The 21356-nt window shown below is 34.4% G+C and overlaps 1 protein-coding gene across 1 annotated transcript in view; it reads right to left on the bottom strand.

The window, feature by feature from the left end:
- Positions 1-21356, bottom strand: part of SNX2 (sorting nexin 2) — a 53514-nt gene that overhangs the window by 16502 nt on the left and 15656 nt on the right. Inside the window, exons 2-7 of the mRNA XM_067731564.1 lie at positions 14976-15093; positions 10128-10291; positions 8691-8757; positions 8312-8355; positions 6460-6601; positions 2401-2479 (exon numbers count right to left, since the gene is read on the bottom strand). Coding sequence (XP_067587665.1) covers positions 2401-2479; positions 6460-6601; positions 8312-8355; positions 8691-8757; positions 10128-10291; positions 14976-15093 — 614 coding nt within the window. The remainder of the gene's footprint in view (positions 1-2400; positions 2480-6459; positions 6602-8311; positions 8356-8690; positions 8758-10127; positions 10292-14975; positions 15094-21356) is intronic.

Raw genomic sequence — 21356 nt, 5'->3', positions numbered from 1 at the left:
AGGAGTGGGAAGATGATCTGACTCATGTTTTAAAAGGATGACCCTGGCTGCTATATTAGAAAAAAGAGTAGAGGTACAAGGATGGAAACAAGGAGACCAATGAGGAGTCTACCGCAGTTAATTCAGACATTTGGACTAGTAGTGGACGGGTGAAAAAATGGTTGTCCAGATATCAGAAGGAAGCAATAGGATTTCCTGATGGATTTAATTATACTAAACATCTGCCTACCTCCAAACTTCCTGATATGAACGAATGGATTAATCAACCGACACTAACTGTTTAGGCTTTGCCAGTTGGGTTTTCAGGTGCTTGTTATGATACACTTACACTTTAGAGAAAAGGAACAATGAATTTAAGTTAAATAACTTGTCCAAGGCCTCACAGATAGTGTGTAGTGTGTAATTGAGTGCAGGCTTCAACAGAGAAAGGATTCTAAAACCCTACACACTGTATAATGCTACTTTACATTTTTTAGTTTATATTTACAGAAGTGTATCCTTACTATAAAATAAATTCAATATGCTTGTAGGTAAGATATGAAGCACTCTTAAGAAAATCAAGTGAGCGATCTTCGGGATACTTAGAAGTAATTTCTGCTTACTTTACTGAGTGTGGCACAGGGAAATTACTTGGGTTCTTAACCACTCCCTTTCTCTTCCCATATTTCAATACCAGATGTTTATCCTTTTGTTCAAGATAGTTATCTAGATTCTCTAAGTTGTACAAACAAATAAATATGTAAATGAATACCAGAGTGTAAACAAAGAAATACTTCCTTGACCCGCCAGATCCAACTAGGTTATATATCCACAAATATGCCTATTCTAATGTTTAAATTTTAAGAAATGCCACAGAAAAATCACTTGAGAAAAATCATTCCACCTCCTTTCCTTCTGTATCTTTACACCTATATTTTCTTTAGTTATCTTTTCTAATACAAAATGAACTCACAGTACACTGTTTCCTTTTTTTCCCCCCCACTACTGCAAATTCCACTAAGGTAGTATTTAACAAGTAACATTTATCAGTAAGAAACTATCTTCACATATGCACTAGGTCAAGCTTCAATATTTCCTTAAAACTCTCCTCAGTGTTACACAGTGAATGAAGATATGGTTTAAGTACTATGCAATGCATTCAAGTTAAAAGAAAGGTGAATGTAGAATCAAATTATATGCCCTTGGTACAATAAATCTTCATTAACTTCCTTATCAAGAATGCCATCCAAAATATTTCAAATTTACTCACAGAAAAATAGGACTGGAAAGCCTTCTCAAAAGGTCATGGTTATACTTTCAGGAAGGACTAAGCAAAATCAAGGCAGCACATTATCTACCTTTACTCTTAAAAACACTCATTCTATGACCTCTTTCACAAGAGAATCAATTTTAATGCCTAAATTAAACTTCTTTCAATGCAATTTAAATCCTTTTCCTGAGTAACTGCTGAGTCTCATAGACATAATCTCATCTTTTAAGTCTTTAAGATTTTAAGCTGCACACTAGCTTTTCTTATTGCAAATTGTTCAAACCTGACTTTACTGTGGTATTTTCTTAAAATTGAAACAATTTATTACTAAAACCCAGAAATACACTGCCTCAAAAAGAGTTTTACAAAATAATTTGTACCCTATAGATATATATACTATTTCCTAAAATCTGTCCTATCTATGCCAACCACTAATTTTAAGCCAAGAGAGTAAATAAGACAGAGAACAAATAAGCACATTCAATTAAAATAACAAACAAAAACTATGAAATTAGAAAATGTATTAAGTGCAGGTAATTACCAACTTATGTACTACAAATTGGGCTTTAAGACAGTTTTGAACTTGTTTTCTCACATTTTCAGCATAGCAAGGAAGAAATGTTAAGATTCTGGGAGTGGGATTCCTCCCATCCATTTCCCGTTTAGTCGGCCACAATGAACACAAGTCTTCAAAGCCATAGGAAATGTGTCAGGTCAAGAAGTCTAAAGCAAGGCACAGCATATATATCTATCAGCCTTTAACTATACAGTCAACTTGAGCAATGACTAATACTTCTGTACACTCAAGTCAAAATCAATTATAAAGAGTTGAAGGAGGGAGCACAAACCTAATTTTTCATTGTATTTAATAACATTTCAGTATTATTTGAAGTAATAATTCAAAGGAAATAATTCAGATGAAAATAGGTATTACTTTGTTAGACTATAATGAGAATAAAAATGGAACAAGTATACAGTACTTCTGAATGAATCAATTTTCTTAATAAAAGCTTATAGCACTTAATAAGAGTAATCAAGTGGTACTTTGAGAATTTTAATACTTAAAATATACTTGTGCCATTTAATGGAATTAGACTTATAATACTGAAGTAAAAACATTAGAGTAATAAAACACAGCTGATTAGAATTACCTTTCAAGAGCTGCTCTTCGTTTTTCTACAAATTCTGTGGATGATGAATCTTCTTTACCCACTTTGACCTTGGTCATGCCTTTGAAAAAATTGGAAGACTCATGATTTTCTATTACTGAGAAACATTCTTTTATAATCATTTCTGCATAATTTAAAATATATTTTAAATTTGAACTTGACAAAAAAGCTAAAATTATAACTAGTATCATAGTTTTGAGAAATTAACATCTGTACTTGGCAAGCACTTATAAGGTAAGTTTTAAAAGAGTACAGCTAAAGCAGAGGTTGAGCTGTGTCTGTAGTTTTCTAACCTATAACTGTTTGGACTCTATCTGACATACATTAAACTCTTGGTAAGTTAAAATGTGTTTGCATTTCAATATGCATAACGGAGTTCAAATTAGTAAATTTAAGCACATTTGATATCTTCATCTCATATGAGCAATAATTAACGTTCTTTACTTTGGGGACTAGAAAAATAAAAATAAGTGTAATCCATTAATATGCTAAGTATTTCCTCTGTTGCAGATTCTAAGAACATGTTTATTTATCATAGCTGGTTTTATAACAGTTTGAAATAATGAGCTCTTTCACAGAGATATTTAGAACTCTTCAAATTTAGAGAATAAAAATCATGCTAATCATTTCTGTATTAGCAATTTCAATTTTAACACTACTATCAGATTGCAGATTTTTCTTCTTTCCCTGTTCTTTTTACTCTCAAAATTCGATTCTGTAGAAATGAAGTAATGACATATGTACAACATGGATGAACCTTAAAAATATTATGCTACGTTGACAGAAGCTTGTCACAAAGGACCATGTATTATATGGTTCCCTGTTTTTTGAAATGTCCAGAATTGGAAAATCTATAGAGAAAGAAAGTAAATTAGTGATTGCCTAGGACTGGGAGTGGATGAGGAAATTAGAGGATGATGGCTAAGGGGTAATAGAAATATTCTAAAACTGACTGTGGTGAGGTATGCACAAGTGTGAATATATGAAAAGCTAATAATGAATTATACAATTTAAATGGATGAATTGTATGGCATGTGAATTATATCTCAATAAAGCCATTTAAAAATAGATCATGTAAAACCATGTAATTCTTATTCAGGTTGGTACACCTGGTGAAAAACGATATTATCACCTATGAATGTTTTAACATAATTCCTCTGAAATACAATAGTTTGAAAAGGAAAACTCATTCAAACACTTAAAATTACCTACCTTGAGTGGACTACTAGGTGTGGGATGTTATTTCACATATTCTGGTTTTGTGAAAAAAAACCTTACCACTATATAATATTTTGCTTTTTTAAATTCTGTGATCTTCTGCTCATGCTACTTCCTAGAGGTAAGTAACCATTATGCGCCACTGCGGTAAATAAAAACTAACTGTAAGCAGTTACTCCTTAATACTTTTCAACTTCTTTGTTGCTCTTTTTTAAAAGCTTCACAAAAATAGTGCTTTTTAGTCAACTAAGGTTCTATAAAAGCAGTAACAGTTATATGCTAATGAAAAGACCCCTCTTCCTTCAGTGGCAGTTACAGCTTCCCAGGAAAGAGAAGTTACTATTCTTATTACACCACTGTGTTTGTTACTTGAAAACCACTGGGTATATAATTAAAAGGGCCTCTCATATTTAAAATTTTTCTTAGACAATATATTCATTTTTATTTTTAAAAATTGATGGACAATATGAAATTTTTTTAATGACTGCTTCTCTACTTGATTTTCTGCCAGGAACTTCACAGAAAAACTTGTTACCCACCTTCAATAACTGAAGTTCAGACTTTATGCACACATTTAGAGGAAACTGTTTAACTTGGCTTCATCTTTTATTTAACTACAATTATTTTTCCTGCTAATTTCTTTATTTATATCTTTTTTTTAAACTGCATTTTATGTGGTTGCCTCAAATTCTTTCAATCTCCTTTTAATTCAATAATTTGTGGAAGGTTGAAGATTATTAGGGCAAAATATTAGTTTGAAACACAACAAACTTGGGCATAAAAATTTAGTTAAAAAAATTTTTTTTTCTGGCTCAATGTTTAAGGCCTAAACTAGTGCATCTAGCCATCAAAATGAGAAAAACTATTTTTTGTTTTTTTCTCTTTTGATATATAAAAATAGCTGTACAACTTAAAGAAAAAAGGATATTAATAACAATTTATGATAAATGAAACTCAAGCTCACTACATAGATAATGGGAGGCCAAAAGATACCACTGCAACAGTTTACAGGACAGAGAAATAACATTATTAACTAGACTAGCAGTTCTCAGACTATGGGTAGCATATTCGTAAGGTTTCTGAGACCCTTTGGGCTGATGGGGGATATATACAAAAATCGACCTTCATAATACTAAGCTGCTATTTGTGTCTTTTTTGCTCCCATTCTTTCATGAGAGCTCAGTGGAGTTTTCCAAAAGTTATATGATGTGTTGTATCACAACAGGTAGAGTGTAGAAACAGATACGAAAATACAGCTATTTTCTATTAAACCACAATTTAAAGAGATTTTGCAAAAATGTAAAAAACAAAAGCAAGCCACTCAATAAATTTTTTTGTCTTATAAAAATTATTTTTCACAAAAATTTTTTAATTTGTTAACAGGTAATGAGTTTATTATTATTATTATTATTATTTTTTGCAGTACACGGGCCTCTCACTGTTGTGGCCTCTCCCGTTGCAGAGCACAGGCTCTGGACACACAGGCTCAGTGGCCATGGCTCACGGGCCCAGCCACTCCGCGGCATGTGGGATCTTCCCGGACCGGGGCACGAACCCGTGTCCCCTGCATCGGCAGGCAGACTCTCAACCACTGCGCCACCAGGGAAGCCCCGAGTTTATTATTTTTAAGTGCATTAATAAATACAATTTTTAAATTCTCATATAATAGGGACTTCCCTGGTGGTGCAGTGGTTAAGAATCCGCCTGCCAATGCAGGGGACACGGGTTCGAGCCCTGGTCTGGGAAGATCCCACATGCCGCAGAGCAACTAAGCCTGTGCGCCACAACTACTGAGGCTGCGCTCTAGAGCCCACAAGCCACAACTACTGAGCCCACATGTCACAACTACTGAAGCCCGAGTGCCTAGAGCCTGTGCTCTACAACTAGAAGCCACCACAATGAGAAGCCAACGCACTGCAATGAAGAGTAACCCCTGCTCGCTGCAACTAGAGAAAGCCCACGCACAGCAACAGAAACCCAAAGCTGTCAGAAATAAATAAATAAATAAAATTTATAAAAAAAAAAAAATTAAAAAAGAGAAAGAATAAATACATTTAAATATATCAGGTTTCAAAAATCATAAAAGATATGGATAAAACTGCTTTTCAAATCAAATGTTTAAAAAAGTAAAAACAATAACTTAAAGATAAGTAAAATTCATTTTGAATACTTTTCAGAATAATAATCATGTATATAAAAAAAAGATAAATAAAAACCTATGACTGAAAAGCTTGGAAAATATACTACAAAATTTTAAGACATGACAGATGTTTTTTAATGGTGGGAAAATGGAGGTTCTCCTCCTCTTTTGTAATATTCTGCATATTCTTAACTAAGTAAGCCTTTATTACCTGTAAAAGTAGAAATGTTTTTAAATGTTAAATTGAAGTACGTAATAAACTAAGATGAGTTTAAATAGCTCCTGTGTGAGCAAGGCTAGATCAAATCTTTTTGTACAATGTATAGCTAAGCACAAAACACCTCCAAACCCTTAGAAAAATGTTAATATACTAATAATATTGAATATTCTCTAAGTGTTACTCAATAATAAGATACTCTAATGACTCTAAAAGGGTTTTTAGTTGCTTTCACCTTGTCAAATATTTAACAACATTATATAAATCAAATCCTCAAGTGTTAGAAAATAAAACTTAGCTATACATTCTTCAGTTGATGAATGACTATCAAAAACAATACTTAAATCCAGTATTTCTAGATATTGAGATGTCATGATAGTGAATGATCATGGAATATACACATCTATACAGTTAAAACTGAACTAGTAAGAGTAACAACAATAAATTTTAAAAAATTCATACTTACCTACTATACTTTTTTCTGGAGCTGGTGGCACAATGTAACCAACATGTAAATACTTGCTTGCTAACTTGCTATGCAAACCGAGAAAGTCACTAAATCTTCTTTTAACTGAAAATTCACTCTTACTGAACATGGAAAGAGAAGTCTACAAGTGAAGAAGAGGTATTTCAAATTTTGAAAACTAAACAATTTTTTAGAAGTTAATGTAATACATAATTGTGAACATGCATATATAAATATCACACACACTGATCTACTCTGAAAAAAATGCAGAGTAGCTAACTGATGTGATGTAAAGATTTCTAACAACTGAAAAACACCCAAATCATAGAATTTTTTTTTTTTTTACAGAAACTTAAGAGGACAGAAAATGTTTGCTTTATTCTACCCTTAACTCATCTCATTGACTCTACCTGTATTTATGCTAATGATTCTTAAATCTTTACCTCTGGCCCAGATCTCCTCTGAGCTTCAGTCCAATAATACATAGCCCAAGGGAAACCTCCACTTAAATCTCACTGCCACCTCAATTTCACCATATTTTTCCCTGCTCCAACATAAGTTCCATGAGTGAAGGGCATTTCTACTATACTGTAGTCCTTGGAAAAGAGCCTGACCCCAAGGTATTTAATAAATAAGTATCTGTTCAATGAATTAACAAATCTGACTCCATACTGTGCTCCTCTCCTTGTGTTGCCTCTTCTCCAGGATGACTCCAACAACCACAAAGTTCCTCTAGACAAAAACTCAGGGGCTTCCCTGGTGGCGCAGTGGTTGGGAGTCTGCCTGCCGATGCAGGGGACACGGGTTTGTGCCCCGGTCCGGGAAGATCCCACATGCCGCGGAGTGGCTGGGCCCGTGAGCCATGGCCGCTGAGCCTGCGTGTCCGGAGCCTGTGCTCCGCAACGGGAGAGGCCACGACAGTGAGAGGTCCGCGTACCGCAGAGGGGGGGAGCGGGGGGGGGGGGGGGGGGGACGGGGACAAAAAAACTCAGGCATGGGAGGGAGGCTCAAGAGGGAGGGAATATGGGGATATATGTATACTTACAGCTGATTCACTTTGTTGTACAACAGAAACTAACACAACATTGTAAAGCAATTATACTCCAATAAAGATTAAAAAAAAAACACACACACTTAGGCATCCCCCCTTCCTCACTCCTTACATCCAAGCTCTACTGATTCTACCTCCTATACATCACAAGAAGCCATTTATTTCACTCATCCCTAGAACTAATTCCTTAGTATTAAGAATCGCTTCTCACAGCTAGGACTGTTTCAGATCCTCTCTCTTTAAGATTTGAAGGCCTACAATCCCTTTAAGGATTGCAACCGCCTCTTAACTCGAAATCCTGACCTTTACTTTGATCCTCCCAATCCATACTGAGTCAGAGAAAGCTTTCTAGAACAAAGATCAATTGTACCACATTCTTGTTTGAACCTCTTCAATGGCTCTCCATTATATATACTAAGGATGAAGGCTGAATTCCTAATGTGGCTGTTCATAATATAGGAAGGCTTACTGCCAAACAATTTAATCTGGCATCACTTCCTGCAGATCCTAGAAAGAACAATGCTTTCTTGATTTCTGGCTTTTACGCAAGCAAATCCCTTTGTCCCTCTCCCACCCAAATCACTTCTCCTACCTTTGCCTAGATTAGATCCCTTCCCGCATACTCTCCCGGAATACTTTACCTACCAAACCACTCAGAACTCATTGTAGCTATTTATATGCAACTTTTACTGGATGATAACCTTTGTAAAGACAGTGATCACTTACACCTTAATCACTGTAGTATCCTCATACTACACATGGTGAGGGCTCAATATTTTTTTAAAGGAGCAAAAGACTTACCTTTGTTGTTACTCTATAAGCCATGTAAGCATTCATGCCATCACCTACAAGAAAAGTCAAACTATTAAAAATCATAAGCTTAACCACATGCACACACACAAGGTAACTATATGAGGTAATACATTAACTTGATTGTAGTAATCATTTTATAACATATATTAAATCATCACACTGTACATCCTAAATACACACAATTTTTATTTGTCAATTATACCTCAATAAAGCTGGGGAAAAAAACAAAACAAGCTGCCACGAGTTTAAAAATAAAAGCACCATTTTAATATTGTAATAATGCATTTAGTTAAGAAAAATAGCACATTAACAACCAAGCTAATTATCAAAAAGAAGCAAGTACAAAATATAATAAATATTAACTTACCAACTTTCTCTGGATCTGATACACCAATTTCTATATCAAAAACATCTCCATTTGCTTCTTCTTCAATCTAGAAAAATTTTTTTTGTTATTAAAGATTCCAGTTTATATTACTGTCATAATACTAATAACTATAATTTTTACCATCTATCTTTTATTAGGGTCACTGTCACATCAATTTGAAAAGTCACTCAGCACTCCACTTATGAAAAACAATAAAAGCTTTCACATTTCCTGACTATGTAAAAGATACACACACACACAAAGACAACAGGAAAAGCATCACTGGGAGAAGGAACAGAAAATCTTGTTTTCCTCCAACTCCTCAGATATATAGAAAACGTTGTAGTCTTCTGTAGGAATATTGTGGAATGTTTTTGTTCTATATACTCAATCTTCAGATTCAGATTATGAAAATAATTAATTCCTTGATTTTTTTTAACATTAGTTATTTTTCAAGGTTGTATCTCTCCTCTTTAAAAACCAGGAGGTAGCCATTACTTTTGCCAGTAGAATCCTATATACTTGCAGGAATTATAAGCAACTTGAGCACCATGATTTCACCAATTACCTAGTAAACACATGTTCTTCTTGAAGCCAATGAAACCACTATAAAGCTCACTGAAAAAAGAAGTAGGAAAAATGATAAACCTACGGGACTACAGAGAAGCACTTTTCATCCATTGTAAATAAGCAATCCTTATTAATAGCAGTTCTGAGGGAAATTTTTGTTACTTTCAAGAAGAAAACACAGAAACTTAAATCTTACAAATTTTAAAAGCAATATTAATAGTCTAAAGCTACCAAAAATAAAGGGATGTTTTTCTAATGATAATTTTTTTCAAAGTTGCCCTCCTGTACAGATTTTTTAAAAGTAAGACTTATTTGAACTGTGACACACATAAAGTATATAAATCCTAGGTAAAGAGCTCAATGATTTTTACAAAGTAAACACATCTTCGTAACCAGAATGTAGATTAAGAAAAAACACCATCATTACACCTCAGAAGGTCCTCATGCTTCCTCTCCACTCACAACACATCTCTTACTCTGCCGACATCACCCATTAACATTTATTATACTTTTATCAAATAAAATTACTCAAGATACCACTTTATTGTGATTAAGTTTTCAAAGCACTTTCAGACATTACCTTATTTGACCAAGAGAGGAACACTGAGAGGCACACATTACCATCATGAGATCACAAATGACAAACTGCTTGACTTGAGAAGGACAGCGATGTGCCCAAGTTACTGGATGAAAAAGGGGTGGGATAAAATTAGAAGCCACATCACCTGACCTCTTTAGTTCAGTGTTCTTTTCCAAACATTACTAAAAGGCTTTGATTACAAATGACTAACAGTAAAGAAATGTTGGGTGGGGGACAAAAAATGTATTATTTACATATTAACTTAGAATATAAACATTTTTCCATACCTCCTCCCTGGATCTGTCAAAGATCACAGGAGCAGACATACTCTTTGATTCAATTCTGGGAGCAATGAGTGTCGTGGGGGTCACAGGTGTGACTGCAGGAGAAGGTTCTGAGGAGAGTATAGGTTCCCTTTCTGGACTGTCCAGAGAAACTTCTTCTGTAGCTTCTAGATAAAAATTAAACAAGTTAGTTGAGGACACTGGTAACAAACTCCCAATAGTCTACAGAGCAGTCAATAAATTATGAAAAATATTTTTATATGATCCACAATATCAAAATATTATTTTAAAATAACTGTTATAAATAATTTATGAATCCTTCCTTAATTGTTTATCAAAACTTTAAAACCAACAGTGACTTTGTTGATTTTAGGAAGAATCCCAGTAAGTCAGCATAACTGTCTATACTAGTGGTAGGGATAAAGCCAGTAGGAAAGCAATGACGTGGATAATTCCACATTCATTTGTGTTTGGATCTGTAATATATCTAATACTTGTGGTAACTTACCTTCCAAAATCTTGTATTCAGGCTAACATTACTATTCTTTTATACATATGAACACAAATTTCATGGCAGAAAACTGCCCAGAACTATCCCAACTGGGATTAAAACTTTGTTATGGAAAGTCCACAATGTTAGTAATCTAAAGCAATTAACCACTAAAGATTACTGGATATTAGCTGAATACACAAATACGACGCAAAACAAACAGGTGCTTAGGTTTTCATTTAAAGTGTTCGTTCATTTGAAAAATCTAAAATTAAATATATTTAAAAACAAATCAAATCGATAAACTGAATGTCTACAAGCTATGTAACATGTGCTAAATGCAATGGAGAACCATAAAGAAATGTAAAATATCATACCTGCCCTCAGGGAGTTTATAATCTAGTTGGGAAAACAAGACATAAGCATCTGGAATATTAAATAATAATAAAAGAAAAATAACAGCCAAGAGAAAAAGAAAATTACAAGACATTTAATTGCTGTATGAACTAAAGAATAAACGCTATAATTTGAGTTAAGTGGGACAGAATAATTTAGGCTGGGGAAAATGAGGAATATTTTATGAAACTGAATTGAGAAGATCTGAATGAGTTTAGAGAAAAAATGAGGGAAGCATTCCACGAAAATGAAATACAGTTGACCCTTGAACAACGCGGGAGTTAGGGCTGCCGACCCTCCACACAGTCAAAAATCTGAGTATAACGTATAGTTGGGCCCTCCATATATGTGGCTCCTCTGTATTCGAGGTTCCACATCCTTGGATTCAGTCAACCTCAGATCAAGCTGTACTGTAGTATCTGCTAATTTAAAAAAATGCACATTAGTGGACCCGAGCAGTTCAAACTCATACTGTTCAGGAGTCAACCATAACAGCATAAGCTAAAAGCAAAGCCAGAAAAGTGAAAATTACAATCAGGGGCCAAAATGATAATCTGTTGGTTTATAGAATGCTACCAGGAAAAGGCAGGCAGGAGTATAAAGGAAACAGGATCAGATCAGCCGTTTCTAACCTGAGTTTCCTACATTCCTTGAGGTTTGGGAAGGTAGTAATGATAGTGAGTCATTTTAATACCTCAAAAAGTGTATCACTAGTAACATGTTATTTACCTGAAGCGGTATCTTACCTCTTGGATTAGGAGGTACAAACTACTATGCATAAAATAAATAAGCTACAAGGGTATATTTTACAGCACAAGGAATACAGCCAATATTTTATAACTATAAATGGAGTATAAACTTTAAAAATTGTGAATCACTATGTTGTAACCTGAAACTTACACAATATTGTACATCAACTATACCTCAATAAAAAAAATAAGTAAAAATTTTTTTAAAAAGAAAATAAAATGGATAGAAATTTAGTTTCAGCAGACCAATGTACAATTTGCTTTAAATTCTTCCCATGAAAAATTTTTTAGTAAAAGTGATCTAACATACTACAAATTAACAAAAATTAATTAAAACCAGACCTAAAGATTCCATAAAATGCCCCATATGTAAGTACAAAGATTAGCATTTCCTTGGAAGAGATACTTTGCAGATAAGTATAAACTGATTATGTCAATGTCAGCTAAGTAATATTTCACTCATACCACAGACACCAGAGAATTTTTTAAACAAAGGAATACTCATTAAACTTAGATTTGGTATCATTTGCTGAAAAGTGTAAGTGAAATAAGCTAAATACCCTGGCAGAAACAATTCTAAAAGTCTAGGACAATTTCAATATTGGCAATTTGCTCACCCTCCCTTATTCTTCTAGGACAGCTTCCTAGTATGTTCCGTGTAGCTTAGTGCAGGATGTAAGTAATGGTGGAAAGGGGCTCTGTAGTCACCCATATTTGGTGAACACTCTGTAAGTAAGCTAGTAACAGTAACAAAAGTCACACTTGAACTTTTTCTAATACCACTTCTGACATAATAGTATTTGAAATGCTACCCAAAATACATGAGCATACATACCAATTACCATCTAATCTTATGGTTTTAAAACCAAATGGCTAAATCACTAGAGCAATACCTATAGTTTCTCCTCTGATACATGTCTTAGAACACCTAATGATGTCATTATGAAATGCAGCTGAGTTTAAGATGAAAGATAAAGCATAAACAAAAGAAACAAATAACTATTTTTACTGCTTAGTCCATGTCCCTCCTTAAAAACAAAGACAAACAAAACAAACACTGACATTGACCATATTTGTATCATTATATTTAGTATAGGCTGCACTAGGTAGACTAAAACACAAAAAAAGATTTTTCTAATCAAGCTTAGTGGGCAAATATCACTGTATAATCCGCATGTGGCAAACTGATCAGCTGGGCACACTGTAAACAAGAAAACCCTCTTTCCTTACACAAACACACACACACAGTTCTGTTTTTAGAGTTTCAGCACACTCATTAACAGAATTCTGAGACTTAAAGGTGAAAGATCCTTTAATAAAATGGATAATCTAAGTGTTCTATGTATGACCCTCTACTATTAGAGGAATAGGCACAATTTTAGATTAGCACCTACTTAGCAGAGAAAGAACTTGTGTCATCTTTCAGATTAAAACATAAATGCCATGAAAAAACTTTTAAGGACTGCCTGGAAAAAAGTCCATGAAAGGAAAGAAAAAGGAGTATTACAACTTTGGTTAACTGTCATTATACTCTAAGTTGTAAGGCACCTACAAAAAAAGGGGGGTGGGGGTAGGAAAATGATTGGAATTTGGTATCACATTTTTAACTTTCTGACGTGAATTCATAAAATACATGAATTTATCTGCAGTGAAAACTTTTCATATATCAAGCAGGAAATTATATGGACCTCTGTGATGGAGGATTGTATCTTTAAACATATTTGTAGGGGACTTCCCTGGTGGTGCAGTGCTTAAGAATCTGCCTGCCAGGACTTCCCTGGTGGCACAGTGTTTAAAAATCCGCCTGCCAATTCAGGGGACACGGGTTCGATCCCTGGTCCAGGAAGATCCCACATGCTGTGGAGCAACTAAGCCTGCTCACCACAACTACTGAGGCTGTGTGCTGCAACTACTGAAGCCCGTGCACTCTAGGGCCTGTGTGCCGCAACTACTGAAGCCCATGCGCCTAGAGCCCATGCTCCACAAGAGGAGAAGCCACAGCACCACAACAAGGAGTAGCCCCCGCTCGCCACAACTAGAGAAAGCCCTCGTGCGGCAATGAAGGCCCAACGCAGCCAAAAAAAATACAGGATGGTTTGAATATTCAACCACTATAAAAGCTGAGGATGTATTATTAAGTTTTAACTCATGAAAGCCAGTTTAGGTAAATTAAGCTCTTAAATACACAAAGATTTACTATTTTAATTATTTGTGTCACTAATTCTAAGGAAGATTTTGCTTTTTAATATCCAAACATTAATTTGTACCTAAATTTTAATCTTAAAACAGATAACTGTTTTAAAGAGTCCAATTTTTTAAAAGGTAGAATGGACTACACCAAATCCTGCCCCCATATCAAAAATAAATTCCTGAAATATCAATTTACTCACCTAAAATTCAATCAAAATGGAACATGTAGTAAATACTGAAGCATTTTATTAAAACAGATTTCAAATATATGTAGACTATAAATTAAGTGATTGTTTTAAATTATTTTTTTATTTAAAAAAATTTTATTTATTTTTGGCTGCATTGGGTCTTCATTGCTGCACACAGGCTTTCTCTAGTTGTAGAGAGCGGGGGCTACTCTCTCTTGCGGTGCACGGGCTTCTCATTGCGGTGGCTTCTCTTGTTGGAGAGCACGGGCTCTAGGCATGCAGGCTTCAGTAGTTGTGGCTTGCGGGCTCTACAGCGCAGGCTCAGTAGTTGTGGTGCACGGGCTTAGATGCTCCACAGCATATGGGATCCTCCCGGACCAGGGATCGAACCCATGTCCCCTGCATTGGCAGGCGGATTCTTAACCACTGCGCTACTAGGGAAGTCCCTAAATTAAGTGGTTTTTAAGTCCAGAGTTTAATTTTGCTTTGTGACAACTTGTAAGTAAAAAGAAAATATAATCACTTGCTATTTCTCAAAGTATGAATGCCACAACCGTTTGTTTGAGTCCAAGTACTGATCAAAATAATCAAATTATTAGTGTGACTTATTTTCACATGCTTAAAACCAGAAAGGATCACATTTTTGCTTCTTTCAACAGTCTTTATTTTTCACAAAGCAAATTAACTGAAATTTCCTATCCTCCTCAGTTGGTAACAAGAAGAGCTACCATTAATACTTTACACAAAATGTCAGTTCTGCTTTAGAGAATATTTTCTAACAGAATATATGCTATAATTGACAATTATTATTTTTTTAAATAAAGGTACTTATAATTACCTGCAAAAAGGTCTTCTCTGTCATCATCCAGCACAACTTCTGCAGGTTTTGGACCACTGGAGTTCGTACTAATATCTTCTGTAATAAGACTAGCTGGATCTGGAGATGATGGACTTGACTGTTAAAAAAACAATAATTGACAATGGATTGCCATGTTTGTCTGTTATATCTCTATACACTACAGAAATAGAATATTCTCTTGATAAGAAAAGAAGACTAACAGCTATTTATAGTTCCTCCTTTGAGGGTAAGAATGAATCAAAAACATACTTTTACTCACTTTCTCCTTTCTTAACAAGAAGTCACTTAAGATTTAAAAATAAAATCTTCTCTAGTCACCCAGTTAGATACACTAATTTGCCATGTTGACTTATAATTAACAAAAACAAATTTTAATGATTTACATAGTATATAATATTATGACATAATAATAAATATCGTACCTTGAAAACATGTTGCATGAGTAAGAAGTTCCAACTACTTACTTTACTGTAAGAGGAAGCTTTAACAGTAGTTAAATTGAGACTACAATTATTCTAAAATTTCTATAGTTTCAAACTAAAAATATGCCCTCCCCCAAATATTTACATTTCAACTAAGCTAAGGGACTATTTTTGTACTTTTTAAAGTACAAAGGTCAGCAAAATGGAATGAAGATTGTAAAGCTTTTAGTTTTATCACAGTTTTCTTATAGTAATAATTAAAACCAATACTATTTTTTTTAAAAAAAATAACAAAAAGGAAGTTGAATACGTCAAAAGTGCACAGCTAGATATTTTTACAAACCCAACATCCCTGTGTAATCAGCACCCAAATCAAGAAAGAGAACATTATCATCAACTCTAGAAGCTCCACTCATGCTCCCTCCCATTCTTTACCCTCTCTCCACCCAGGCTTCTACCAACATGGATTTGTTTTTCCTGTTTTCACTCTTCATGGAACTGGAATCATACAAAATATATTGTTGTGTATTTGGTTTTTTATCTTAATGTTATATATATGAGATTCTTCTATATTATTGTATGTAATAATAGGACACTCATTTTCGTTTCTGTAAATATTTCACTGTGTAAATACATCATAATTGATCCATTCTACTGTTGATGGGCATTTGGGTTTTCAAATTTCATTATCAGTTTTATACCACTACCAATAGCACTGTATAAACTTTCTAGTACATATATCTTTTAGCAAACAGTGAACAAATGTCTGTTTGGTATGTACCTAGTAGTGAAATACCTGGATCATAGGGTAGGTGAATGTTCTTTAGAAGATATCACTAAACATTCTTCTAAAGTGGTTATTTAATTTATACTCCCACCGGTAATATATGAAAATTTCAGTTGCTCCACACCCTTGTTAACACTTTACTATATTCCATCTTTTTCGTTTTAGCGATTATGGAGGGTGTAGAGTGTATCTTTTGTGGTTTGAATTTGCATTTCCCAGATGAATAATGATGCTGAGCAATTTTTCATATGATTAACGGACACTTGGATATCTTCTTTCGGGAAGGGTCTCTTCAAATATTTTCCCTATTTTTTTCTATTGTTCCTATTGATTTGTAATTCTTTACATGTTCTAGATACAAATTCTTTGTGAGATATGTATCACAAATATTTTTCTCCCAGTCCGTACTTAATGCCTTTCCACTTACTTAATGGTAGGTATTGATGAATAGAAGTTCTTAATTTTAGTAAGGGTAAATTATCAACTTTGTTTTAAGATTAGTAAATTTTTTGTAGGATGAATAATTTTTCTTTTTTAAACACTGTCCAGGGAACACTGAGACATGTCTCTTCTTCTTTTTTTTTTTAATATTTACTTATTTATTTGGTTGCACCAGGTCTTAGTTGCAGCATGCCTGTGGGATCTAGTTCCCTGACCAGGGATCAAATCTGGGGCCCCTGCACTGGGAGTGTGGAGTCTTATCCATTGTGCCGCCAGGGAAGTCCCCAAGGATGAATAATCTTTTAAGGCCACTCCTAATTCATAAGATTTTCTGATCAGCTTTTTGAGTAAACTATCCTCTTCAGCATGAGGACATTTCTTAAGAGCTTTCAAAAACAGTTTAAATTCCTTATGGGAAAATTTTAAAAAGCGGTTTTTTTTCTCTCAGGAGCTCATAGCTCATGCTTATAGACCAAAGTCTCACAAAGGTATGCCTCTATTTACCTTAGCATTTTTTCTTGAAGAAATTTGGAAACAAATAAGCTTTTATTATAAGCTTCGTCTAGAAGATGTTCCTGACCACCTCAATCTCATCTCTAGCTGAGTCTGGTTAGGTGAGTGATATATATGCTTCCACAGCATATCTATTTCTTTTGCCATAATTTCTCTTACCATACTATATTATAATTATTATCTGTTTATAGACTACAAATTCTATAAGGAAAGAAGAATGTCTTATTTTGCTTATTACTTTTTATCAGGTTCCTGGCCGCAAACACTCAATGACTATCTATTAACTGAATTCTAAGAAAATAATTACAAATATGTGTAAGAATTGGCCACAAGTTTGTCAACCAGATTGCCTATAATACTGAAAGGTTTGAAATACCCTAAAGCACAGCTACATAAAAATGTAGCAGAGTGGCTCCAACACCCATTCATGATAAAAGCTCTCAGTAAACTAGGAATACAAGGGAACCTCCTCAATTTGAGAAATAGCTACAAAAAACCTAGAGCTAACATCACACTTAATGAGAAACTCAGAGCTATCTCACTAAGATCAGGAACAAGGCAAGGATCCCCCCTGTCACTACTGCTTTTCAACATCATATTGCAAGTCCAAGCTAATGCAGTAAGACAAAACAAGGAAATAAAAGGTATATAGATTGGGAAGAAATAAAACTGTGTTCACAGATGACATGATCCTCTAAGTAGAAAATCCAGAAGAACTGACAAAAAAGGCTCCCAGAACTAATAAGCAATTATAGCAAAGCTGTAGGATACAGGTTAACATACAAAAGTTAATCACTTCTATATACCAGCAACAAACAAACAGAATTTGAAATTAAAAAAAAAAAACATTTACATCAGCACCCAAAACAACTAAATACTTAGGAATAAATCTAACAAAATACGTATCAATACAATATCCATATGAGAAAAACTAAAAACCTCTAATGAACAAAATTAAAGAACTAAATAAATGAAGAGATATTCTATATTCATGAATAGGAAGATTCAATATTGTCAAGATGTCAGTTCTTCCTGACTTGATCCACAGATTCAATGCAATACCAATCAAAATCCCGGCAAGTTATTTTGTGACTATCGATAAAATGATGCTAAAGTTTACACGGAGAAGCAAAAAACCCAGAAGAGACATTACTGAAGGAGAAGAACAAAATGGGAGGACTGAAGCTACCTGACTTCAAGACTTACCATAGGCTACAATAATCAACACAGTGTGGTACTGGTAAAAGAACAGATTAATGGGACAGAATAGAGAGCCCAGATATAGATCCACATAATATGGCCAGTTGATTTTTTGACAAATGATCAAAGGCAATACAATGGAGAAAAATTAGTCTTTTCAACAAATAGTGTTGGAACAACTGGAAATCTACATGTGAAAAAAGAATCTAGACACAGACCTTACACCCTTCACAAAAATCAACTCAGAATGGATCACAGACCTAAACGTAAAGCACAAAAGTATAAAGTTTCTAGAAGATAACATAGGAGAAAATCCAGATGACCCTGGGTTTCCTAATGAGTTTTTAGATACAACAGAGGCACAATCCATGAAAGAAAGACTTGATAAGACAGACTCCACTAAAATTAAAATGAAAACTTCTGCTCTGCAAAAGATAGTGTCAAGAAAATGGAAAAACAAGCTGTAGACTGGGAGAAAATATCTGCAAAACACACAGCTGATAAAGCACTGTGATCCAAAATATACAAAGAACTCTTAAAATTAAACAATTAGAAAATGAACAACTCGGTTTAAAAACAGGACAAAAACCTTCAAGATACTTCACCAAAGATAAACGCATGGCAAATAAGCATATGAAAACATGCCCCACATCATATATCATTAGAGAAATGCAAATTAAAACAACAATGAGACACCGTTATACCTCATAGTGGTACATTCTATATACCTATTAAAGTCAAAATTTGGAACACTGACAACACCAAATGCTGATGAGGATGTGGGGCAACAAGAACTCTCATTCACTGCTGGTGGGAATGCAAAGTGGTACAGCCACTATGGAAGACAATTTGGCAGTACTTTTATAAGATGAGCATACTCTTATCATACATTCCAGCAACCGTGAACTTTAGTATTCATCCAGAGGAGCTGAAAACTTATACCCATACAAAAACATGCACATAATGTTTACAACAGCTTTATTCATAATTGCAAAAACTTGGAAGCAATGAAGATGTTCTTCAGTAGGTGAATGGGTAAATACAGTACATCCAGACAATGGAATATTATTCAAACTAAAAGGAAATGAGCTTTCTAACCATGAAAAAATACAGAAGAAACTTAAATATTACTAAGTGAAAGAAGCCAGTCTGAAAAAGCCACATATTGTATAATTACAACTATATGACACTGTGGAAAAGGCAAAACTATGGAGATAGTAAAAAGGTCAGTGGGTTGGGGGAAGGAAGGGATGAACAGGCAGAGCAGAGAGGATTTTTAGGACAGTGAAACTACTCTGTATGATATTGTAACAGTGAACATATATCATTATACGTTCGTCCAAACCCAGAGAATGTACAATACTAAGTGAACCTTAATGTAAACTATGGATCTTGGGTGATTATGATGTGTCAAAGTGGTTTCACCAATTGTAGCAAAAGTACCACTATGGTGGAGGATGTTGATAATGAAGGAAAATGCATGTGTAGGGGCATTATATGGGAAATCTCTATACCTTCCATTCAATTTTGCTGTGAACTTAAAACTGCTCTAAAAAGTAGTCTATTTTTCAAACAATGTAGTAGCAGAGTGGCATTTACTGACACAGAAAGATGCTTTTAATATGCCATTATATAAGAGAAATAGTTACACATGTGACCCGGTTTCCTGACACTACTCATTAAAAATAAATGTTTTCAGTAGTTGGCCCTCTGTTTCTGGGGTTCCAACAGATTCAACCAACTGAAGATTAAAAATATTAAAAAAGTAAATTCCAAAAAGTTCCAAAAAGCAAAACTGGAATTTGCCACACACCAGCAACCACTTACACAGCATTTACCTTGTACTTACAACTATTTACAAACATTTACATTGACATAGGTATTATAAATAATCTAGAAATGATTTTAAATATATGGGAGAGATTGTACATAGATTATATGCAAATACTATGGCATTTTATATAAGAGACTTCCATAAAAGGGATTTTTGGTATCTGTGGGATGTCCTGGAACCAATCCCCTGTGGATACTGAGGGAAAACTGTACTTGTTTTGAATAAGATACAGGCATTAAGGACCTACATATAATATACCTGTACCCTCAACTTCATTTTGAACAAAGATTTTATTTTTGAATACCAAAATTTCCTGGAGATCAAAGCTCTGGATTGTAGTTCTGCCTGCACACTAACTTGTCTATGGTTACATAAATTTCCTTAAGTACCATGTTTTTGTCTATTTAATGAGAAGTATATCAAAATTGCTATAACAGTCTTTTTTTTTTACCTACACATTTTACTATTTCACAATTTCTAAATCTAAAATCACCTGATTCGATTTCTTTTTGCATTTCTTAACCTTGCTTGATAATAACTTTGAAAAAACAAAACACCAAAATTTGTAAAAACTAAACGCAACTTTAAAAATAGTCAGTCTCAACTCACTGCTATAATTTAATGCCTGTGTAATGAACCTGTGACCAAATCTCAAGAGAAAAGACAATCAACAGATCCCAACCCAAAACAGCTCAGATGTTCGAAGTATTAATCAAACAAACTTTTAAAAGCTTTTCTAACTATGCTCCATGAGATAAAGGTAAATACATATGAAGTGAATGAAAAGAAAGATGTTCACAGCAAAGAAACAGAAACTACCAAAAAAAAAAAAGGAAAATTTCAGAACTGAAAAAAAGTATCTAAAGTAAAAAGTTCAGTCTCCCTGGTGGCGCAGTGGTTGAGAGTCCGCCTGCCGATGCGGGGGACGTCGGTTTGTGCCCCGGTCTGGGAGGATGCCACATGCCGTGGAGCGGCTGGGCCCGTAAGCCATGGCCGCTGAGCCTGTGTGTCCAGAGCCTGTGCTCCGCAATGGGAGGGGCCACAGCGGTGAGAGGTCCGCGTACCACACACACACACACACACAAAAAAAGTTCTCATGATGGGTTCAATAAAAGACTGAAGATGACAGAAAAAAGTGTCAGTGAACATGAAAATAAATCCAC

Source organism: Pseudorca crassidens, chromosome 3, assembly GCF_039906515.1.
Source record: "Pseudorca crassidens isolate mPseCra1 chromosome 3, mPseCra1.hap1, whole genome shotgun sequence".
Classification (NCBI taxonomy): domain Eukaryota; kingdom Metazoa; phylum Chordata; class Mammalia; order Artiodactyla; family Delphinidae; genus Pseudorca; species Pseudorca crassidens.
Note: the sequence above shows the minus strand (reverse complement) of the source record. Positions and strands in the feature narration are given on the sequence as shown.